The 9,386-nt window shown below is 46.5% G+C and overlaps 1 protein-coding gene across 3 annotated transcripts in view; it reads left to right on the forward strand.

Moving 5' to 3' along the window:
- The window catches only part of adkb (adenosine kinase b), a 272,625-nt gene that overhangs the window by 104,850 nt on the left and 158,389 nt on the right, over positions 1-9,386 (forward strand). For all 3 annotated transcript variants that reach the window (XM_024007874.2, XM_024007873.2, XM_024007875.2), the window contains one exon: positions 1,606-1,714. In XM_024007874.2, coding sequence (XP_023863642.1) covers positions 1,606-1,714 — 109 coding nt within the window. The remainder of the gene's footprint in view (positions 1-1,605; positions 1,715-9,386) is intronic.

Here is a 9,386-nt window from a genome sequence, read left to right on the forward strand (position 1 = left end):
TTGGGACGCAACACAGGAGGGTAGATGCAACACTAGGGCGGCAGGTAGCCTAGCGCTTAGACCGTTGGGCCAGTAACCGAAAGGTTGCCAGTTTGAATCCACAAGCCGATTGCTCCAGGGTCGCCTTTGATAATGGCTGACCATGGAAAAACATTTTTACACCTGCATATAATACGCACTTGTACATGTGGACAAATATAAGCAAATTATATTATTATTGTTAGATGTATTTGGATCTCTCTCCTCACCTGTCAGACCCCTCCTGTCTGTCAGTAGTATTGATCCTCAGACTGTCAACCGCTTCTCACGCTGCTGTCATCATCAACACGTCTCACACACACAGCAGAGGACACACACATGCACACACACACACAGGGCCAGGTGTGGATCAATAAGTCCTCAGTAAAGACTCAGTCTGTCTGGCCTTTCATCTCCCGCTACTGGAGGTGTCACTCACCGTGTGTGTGTGTGTGTGTGTTTGTGTGTTTGTGTTAGTCTCTAGCGGCTGGCCTGCCCTGTCGGCCTGGCAGACAGGCCCAGTGAACGAGCTCTCTTAGTGGGGCTTGTTTGATGTGAGCTCTGACACCTGAAAAGGTCAGTCTGTGTGCTTCAGGAGAGGAGCCCTGTAATATGTCTTCCAGGTGTTTAACAGACAGCTCAGGAGGCCAGGTTAAAGGTCACGGCAGGGCTGGGTTATGAGGGAGATTCCAGCCAGTCAGTGTGTAATAACCTCTGCTTTGATTAGGCTTGCCAATCTCGCTCTTCAGAAACTGCATCATATGGTCTTTTCCTCTAACACACACACACCTCTAGCTCCCTTGTCCTCCACAGCTCAATGCAACGCCAGGATAGTGAGTTTGATTCCCAGGACAACCCATACATAAAAATGCCTCTCTCACATCCTCACAACAGATGAGGTGAAGACTGTGGTTGCATCTGAAATGGCAACCTATTTCCCTACATAGTGCACTACTTTTGACCTTATGGGCCCTTGTCAAAAATAGTGCACTATATAGGCCAGGGATAGGGCATCATTTCAGATTGACTGGGGCCTGAGTATTAGTGAAAAACGTTTAAGAGGTGACATGATAATGTGACATTATTTCAGGCAGAACCTTTGTTCACTGTTAGCCTTGAATGTGTTTAATCCCATTCTCTGTTGGAGACCTGTGTCTCTGTTTGCATCCCAAATGGCACCCTATTCCCTATATAGTGCACTACTTTTATCCAGAGCCCTATGGCCAGGTCAGACTGTCTCTGTGATAACCAATTAAAGTTTTTGATAACAGAAACTGTATTTATTTCACCTTGCACCTAACGTTCTACTCTACGCATTATCATCCTTTTACATCATGGAGGAAAGTGTCTGGGCTACATCCCAAATGGCACCCTATTCCCTATTATAGTGCATAACTTTTGACCAGCTTTGGTCAAACAGTGCACTATATAGGGAGAAATTTAGGTCGCAGCCTGGGTCTGATGCTGGTGTTTTGGGGATATTCTTGGAGTTGGGAATGAAGATGGATGATTGGCGAGCGGGCCGTGTGATTTATGGGCTGTGTCTGTGCAGGTCCCTTTTGTGATTTATGGGCTGTGTCTGTGCAGGTCCTTGGTTGCTAACCTGGCAGCAGCAAACTGCTACAACAAGGAGAAACACCTGGATCTGGATGGCAACTGGGAGCTGGTTGAGAAAGCCAAGGTCTATTATATAGCGGTAAGTGACAAAAAAGTGATTAAAATCACTCTCTACATTCAAATGACTCTAGTCGCCACATTTGAGTCATTTAGCAGACGCTCTTATCCAGAGCAACTTACAGTTACGCTCTTAAGATAGCTAGGTGGGACAACCTCATATGTCATAGTAAATACATTTTTCCTCAAAGCTATCAGCAAAGTCAATGCTAGTAAGGGGGCAAAAATTATAATTTAAGATACTCTTTGAAGAGGTCGGGTAGGTTCGGTTGACCTAGCTTCAGGGGGAAGCTGGTTCCACCATTTGGGTGCCAGGACAGAGAAGAGCTTGGACTGGGCTGAGAGGGAGCTGGCCTCCCGTAGGGCCAAGAGACCAGAGGTGGCAGAATGGAGTACTCGGGTTGGGGTTTGAGCTTAGCCTGAAAGTAGGAAGGGCAGTTCCTCTTGCTGCTCCGTAGGGAAGCACCATGGTCAGTGGATACGAGCTTCAACTGGAAGCCAGTGGAGTGTGGGGAGGAGCGGGGTGACATGTGAGAACTTGGGAAGGTTGAACACCAGACGGGCTGCAGTGTTTTGGATAAGTTGCTGGGGTTTGATGGCACAAGCTGGATCAAGTTTCAACGTCACAGTGAAATTCCTTTCTTGCAAGCTCTGAACCCAACAATGCAATAATCAATAACAATGTACTATACTAAAATACTAAAAATAACAAGGTAGAACAAAAACACATGAGAAAATAAATAAGAACACGATAAAGTAAGTAAGCATACTATATACAGGGTCAGTTCCAGTACCATATTTACAATGCAAGAGTAATTTTAAATAGAGTTGCAGTAGTCCAGACGGGAGATGACAAATGCCTGGATTCGGACCTATGTTGCTTCCTGTGTGAGGTAGAGTCATACTCTGTGTCATGGAGGCTCTCCGCACTTCCAAAGCGGACTCCCTCTCCTCTGTTCTCATTCACCTAGATATATCCATTGCCTTCAACACAGTGAACCATCAGATTCTCCTCTCTACCAACTAAGGGCTGGTACCTCAGGCTCTGCACAAGCTTGGATTGCATCCTACCTGGCAGGCTGCTCCTACCAGGTGAATTGGAGAGGATCTTTGTCTGCGCACGTACTCTCACTACTGATGTCCCCCAGGTCTCGGTTCTAGGCCCTCTCCTCTTCTCTCTATACACCAAGTCACTCGGCTCCGTCATATCCTAACACAGTCACTCCTATCATTGCTATGCAGATGATACTCAACTACTGTTCTCGTTACCCCCTTCTGACACCCAGGTGGTGACATGCATCTCTGCGTGCCTGGCAGATATCTCAGCTTGGATGTCAGCCCACAACCTCAACCTCAACCACGACAAGACAGAGCTGCTGTTCCTCCCGGGGATGGCCTCTCAATTGACAACTCCATGGTGGGCCCCTCCCAGAGGTCAAAGACCTTGGCGTGACCCTGGACAACAAACACCCTGTCGTTCTTGGCAAACATCAAAGCAGTGACTTGCTCCTACAGGTTCATGCTCTACAACATCCGTAGAGAAGAGCAGTCTTGGTTGAGTGACCCATCTTGAAGCCTGACTGGTTAGGGTCAAGAAGATTTTTATGAGGAAGATGGCGAGAGAGTTGGTCAGAGACAGCACGTTTAAGTGTTTTGGAAAGAAACGGAAAATGGGATATGAATCTATAGTTGTTGATGTCTGAGGTGTCGAGTGTTGGTTTCTCAAGGAGGGGAGCAACTCTGAGGAATTTTGAAGTCAGAGGGGATGCAGCCAGTGGTCAGGGATGACCAGATGCTCTTGGACTATGAGTGAAAACATAGTCAGGTAAAGAGAGAGCAGCTGGGGTAGCAGTGTTCTCTGGCGTGATACATGTCTCTCAGGGCCAAAAAGTGTAGGGACTGAAGGGCAGCATAGGTTGAGATGAACTCTGCGTTGGTGACCGCAGATCTGCAGTTCCAAACACTGCCGGAGACCAGGAATTCCATATGGGTTTTGTGCGCAGGGTACACTAAATTAGAAGGGTTGCAGCCAAGGGGTGGGGAGCGAACAGGTATAGAAAACACACACATAGTTGACAAGGCTACAAAAGAGCAAAATTAGATCTGAAAATAACTACGTAAGATACTTAAGTGAGAGAGTGGTGTGGCGCCTTCCTCTCATAACTCTGCAGAACCTTCTTTGTTTCGGCAACACGACTGCCGTTGGGAAAACAGGGGAGACTGAAGTACTAACTCTAATTGCTGATTGCCTAGCAGAGGTGAAGAGCACACCTCCCTGTACTAATTGCTGATTGCCTAGGAGAGGTGAAACCACTCCCCCTCCAATACAGCCACTGATTACGAAAACAACAACAGTKCCAAATTGCCCTGCCAGTTAATCCTGGTTGATGTGTCAACAATCATCTGCATGTTATGAGCAGTTAGCAGTTCACACACCAAGTAGGCTACTGGGAAGACAGGCAGCACTTAAAGTAGATGGCCCTAGCTAGCAAAAAGACAGTACTAAAACAACGGATAAAGGAAAAAATTATACTTATCACTCCTGGAGAGATCACGAATCCTCTAGGTATAGAATGAAACGCACGCACGCACGCACACACGCACGCACACACACACAACACACACACACACACACACACACACACACACACACACACACACACACACACACACACACACACACACACACTCTTTCTCTCTCCCATTGCCAGAAAAGGACAAAACGTTAAGAGGGCCTTTGTAGAAAGGAAACGAACCCCTTGGCATTCCACAGTCATTGTCAAAGTGTTCATTTGTCTTCTTTTGTTGAGGCAGATGAGCTTACAGTAGCTCACCTATTCAAATAATACCACTCAAGGCTTCCTATTCTCCTTGTGCATCTGTGTGTGACGGTTTAAAGTCAATGTGAAGTTGTTGTGCATGTTATGTGTTCATTCCATCGATATTGTAGCCAACAGGTGCTGCAGAAGTGTGACGATTGATTATCCCAGTTTATACCCTCCCAACACACACACACACACACTAAAGTTATGTCTTGACTTACTAGAGGTAGGCGGGGTAGAATGGCCAGCGGCGCTCGTGTTTCCCTTTTCAGGATTAGATTTAATTCCAGTGGATGAACTTCCTCTCTGATCTCACATCTAGATGATAGCCCTAAAATCACCCTGCATTCCATGTCTTTAAACAGTCCATTATCTACATAAATCAACTTTATAGCCTGACCCGCACCTTCTCTTGTTTTACCGTTATTCTGTTCCAAATACACCCCAGGCCCCAACTCCACATTGGCATGTCACTATTAACGGTGTGATACCGTTAACTTGAGAATATTGTGGTCGAATGAACTATACAAGTTTCTTTGTAATTACTTCACTCAGTCAGAAAACAGAAACCGAAGGAATAGTAAACTACATCACACTGTCAATGTGTAATTTCACTAATTCAGAGATTGTGTGATCTTATTTTAGGCTCTGATTAGCATTAGCAAACACAGCACATCCGCTGCAAATTGGCATATATATATTTTTGTGCCACATCCGACAGTTCCGACAGTGTCATGCAGGGAAACTCTTCCCTCTGCGGAATTGGAGAGAAAGAAGGCCTACCCTCTGCCATTTGGGACTCCCTCAGTTGCTGCTGAGAATCTCAACACGACGGAATCGGAATACGGCATCTCGGAATCCCTCTCGGGCCTCTTTGTCAAAACAAGGGATCGTTCTCTTTGTTAGAGTCCAATTGGCACTTACACAGGACTTATCCAGATCCACTGCCACAGCCATTGGCACTTAATGCTGTGCGACTGTGTTCCAAATGGCACCCTGTTCCCTATATAGTGCACTCTTTTTGACCATAACCCTAACCAATGAACAGCATCACAACACAATGCTGCCACCATGTATTAATGTGCTTTGTTGATTTCCATCAAATGACTGACTCTGTCCTGTGTTGGTATGCACAGTCTGATTACGCTCTAATCTGTCAATCAGATTACTGAGCTGTCTTTACCAATGCTTTCCTGATTGACTTCCACCCCAGTTAGGTGACGGCTCCAGCCTGGCCCTTACTTACTTCCTGAACTGTGCCTAACTGTTTGTGTGTGTGTGTGCGGACGTGTTTCACTATACTTGTGGGGATCAGATTATTATAATTGTTTGACCAACAGAGGACATTTTCTTGGTCCCCACAAGGTCAAATGCTATTTGTAGTGAGTTTAGGGTTAAGGTTAGAATTAGTGTTAGTGTTAGTTAGAATTAGGGTTACGAGCTAGGGTTAGTTTTAGGGTTTGGGTTAGGAGCTAGATTTAGGGTTAAGGTTAGGGTAGGGGTTAAGGAAAATAAGATGTTGAATGGGACTGAATTGTGTGTCCCCACAAGGTTAGTTATACAAGACTGTGTGTGTGTGTGTGTGTGTGTGTGTGTGTGTGTGTGTGTGTGTGTGTGTGTGTGTGTTAAAGAGGTGATTGATGATTCTTGGCAGAGGTTCTCAAGGTGCCTGCTACTATGTGGTGTGATTGGATGAAAACATAATTATTAGAGGGCTCCTAAAGCCAATCTGGCTCCTACACCAGCCCATCCAGCAGCAGGGCCACACACACACACACACACACACACACAACACACCCACACCACACCAAGCACCAGAGAGAGAAAGAAACACATGCCACACACTCACGTGGCAGACGCTAGAGCAGGGAAGAGAGGCATGAGAGAGAGGGGGGGGGGGGATAGTGACGGGCCTTCCTACAATAGAGAGGAGAGCCTGTGTGAACTTCCAGCCAAGAGCTTGTTGGTGGGCAGACTTTGTCATGTTGCTAGGAAAGCGTGGGTCCATTGGGATATCACTGCACGACAAAAGCCTAATAACAAAGCAGAGCGGAAAGAAGAGCTGCGATAAGATGGGAGGTTAAATTCTAATATGAACCCGGGAAGGGATGAGAAGGGGATTGTCTTTTTCATGTTTTGGAATGATCAACGGGTGACCGGTGGCAGCGACGTGTTGCTGTGAAGGTTATTGTGGATTTACCAAGCTAGGGTTCCGCATCAAAAATGGAGGCATGCTGTAGGTGGGACCCGTGTCGAAGGAGATGAAGCGTTTCTAGATGATGACGTTAAGTTTAAGGTGTGTGGGGGGTGTTCCTCCCCCATTTGCCCCCTTCCCTTTATGGATATTCTCTCGCTCTCGCTCTCGCTCTCGCTCGCCTCGCTCTCTCTCTCTTCTCTCTCTCGGCTCTCTCTCCTCTCGTCTTCTCTTTCTCTCTCCTCTCTCTCTCTTCTCATCTCTCTCTCTCGCTCTCTCTCCTCTCCTCTTCTCTCTCTCTCTCTCTCTTCTCTCTCTCTCTCTTCTCCTCTCTCTCTCACTCTCTCACTCTCTCACTATACACACACGTCTGCAGCACAGCATACCGCAGTATTGTTTTTGTTACCACTGAGGGGTGTACCCTGTAATGTGAACTCCACATGATGCCACATTGAATTAACCTATGCTTTTACTTCCTGTAGCCAATAAAACACACACATACACACACACATAATAAAGAGCCCTGGTCTAAAACCATTTACATCCAGGAAACCAACTCTATTTTCTCATCAAGCTTGATCCAAATAAAACCAGAGCATTGTAATTGCGAAATGAAAAAGAGACGTGTGTGTGAAACAATTGACTATGAAAAGGCCTGTTAATGACTTGGTGCAGATGGTCAGAAACAACCCCAGGATACAAGAAACACTTCACCATGCCAACCAGTCTGATCGGGAGAACTCACTGCCCAATGAGAAATTAGCTAGGTCATGCTCCCTCTCACAGACATGGAACCCTTCCATCCCAGACAGCTCCCTAACCCAGCCAACACCTCCCCTATGGTAGCCACACCCAGGCAGACCTGGGTTCAAATAGTATGAAATCTTTCAAATATGTTTGTTTGAACCTTTCTGGAAAGCCAGTTGGATGGGGTTTACACACTTTAGACTATTCTATTGGTTTCCATTGTGCCATGTGAGTTCAATCAAGCTTACCTAGAGTATTTGAAGGATTTCAAATACCGTTTAAACCCATGTCTGAACCCAGGCTATTGAGCCTGCTTAAACAGCCCTGCAACCTGAAATATTGCCACACTCCGTTAACATGAGCACATTGCAGATAGATAGCAGATAGATAGCATTCAATGGCAGCTGTGTCTCTTTGCCCTGACTGCAGAGGGGAAGCTGAGATGAGCTACAGTCACTGAAGCATCATGTCTATGCAAGCAAATAGAAAGGGACGGAAGGGAGGAGGGATGGAGTGGGGGAGGGATGGAGAGGATGAGGGAGGGGGAGAGCAAAAAATAAAATAATGCGCAACACTAGCTGCTGGCACCACAAGCAGGCACGTCAGCCTGCTACACCCCAGAGTGGCGCATGCACACACACACTCACACACACCTGCTCTGCCCCGCCAGCCCCTGCAATTTTCTGCCAAAAAGCGAAGGGAGCGGCTCTCCACACCACTAACTGACACCTTATCAGCCAACCAACGACTTATTAGTACAGAGGTGACTGCGGCTAACGCTCCGCTCTGTCCTCTGCCCTTTCCTCTCCCCTCTGTCCTCTCCTTTCCTTCTCTGTCCTCTCCTTTCCTCCTCTGTCCTCTCCTTTCCTCCTCTGTCCTGTCCTCTGCTCCTCTGTCCTGTCCTCTGCTCCTCTGTCCTCCCCTACTCTGTCCTCTTCTCGGCCGCCGCTTACAGTACACGCCACACTGTCCTCACCCTGACCTTGAGCCATGGAGGTAGGCAGAGTCTCCTCCCCTTTCCCTCTCTTCCCTGCCACTGTCCTTCCCCATAGCCAGTGAGTGGTCACGAGGCTGAACGCAGGCAGGGGATGAAGGGAAGGGGAAAGAGGGGAAAAACTGGCAGCTTCCCCCTTTGTCTGCAGGCGATCGGTTACAGTGTTGGTTCCCAGTGAAATGTAATCTCCACTGCATTTACATGCCAAGTTTGACTTCTGGCAAGCCATATTAAATAGATTTGTAAATGCATTTCATCTTGATTAGGATCCATCCTCGAGGGATCAAAATGTTTTCCTTGCCTGTTTTTTTTTTGCCACCTGATGTTAAGCAGTGATGTGCAAATCTGCCTAGTGTTCTTTCAACAGACTTTCTTTAGGATATGATGGTGGTTTTAGGGGACAAAGGATGTTCCTAGCCAAGTCCTGTCTGTCCATCAACGACCGGTCAGCAGTGCTACCTACAGTATTCTGTCAGTGTCTCAGGCAAGAGAAAAGACATCATTACTCTGACACAAGACCTCTAGAGAGTGAGACTGTGACCCAAATGGCAACCTATTCCCTATATAGTGGACGACTTTGGGCCAGGGCCCTCCGGTCAAAAGTAGTGCAGTATATAAAGAATACGGTGCAATTTGGGTCGCACACTCACTCTCTAGAGGTCTTGTGTCACAGTAATGATGTCTCTTCTCTTTATTACACAGCCATGTCTTTTGTGTGGAACAATGTCATTTCACATCTTTGTCTTGCTAATCAGATGGCATTTTATAATTGCCAACACTCATCTGATGAAAATGTATTCATAACTGTTCAATTACATCACCTTACTGGATCCTATTTATTAGTTATTGGTTTATTTATTTTTCGTTCTTGCTTCCAATTATAGGATTTCAATCAGAGTTAATCAAGTGATAAGGGGTGTCCCGTTTAGTGTCTGTA

This window comes from Salvelinus sp. IW2-2015, linkage group LG18, assembly GCF_002910315.2.
Source record: "Salvelinus sp. IW2-2015 linkage group LG18, ASM291031v2, whole genome shotgun sequence".
Classification (NCBI taxonomy): domain Eukaryota; kingdom Metazoa; phylum Chordata; class Actinopteri; order Salmoniformes; family Salmonidae; genus Salvelinus; species Salvelinus sp. IW2-2015.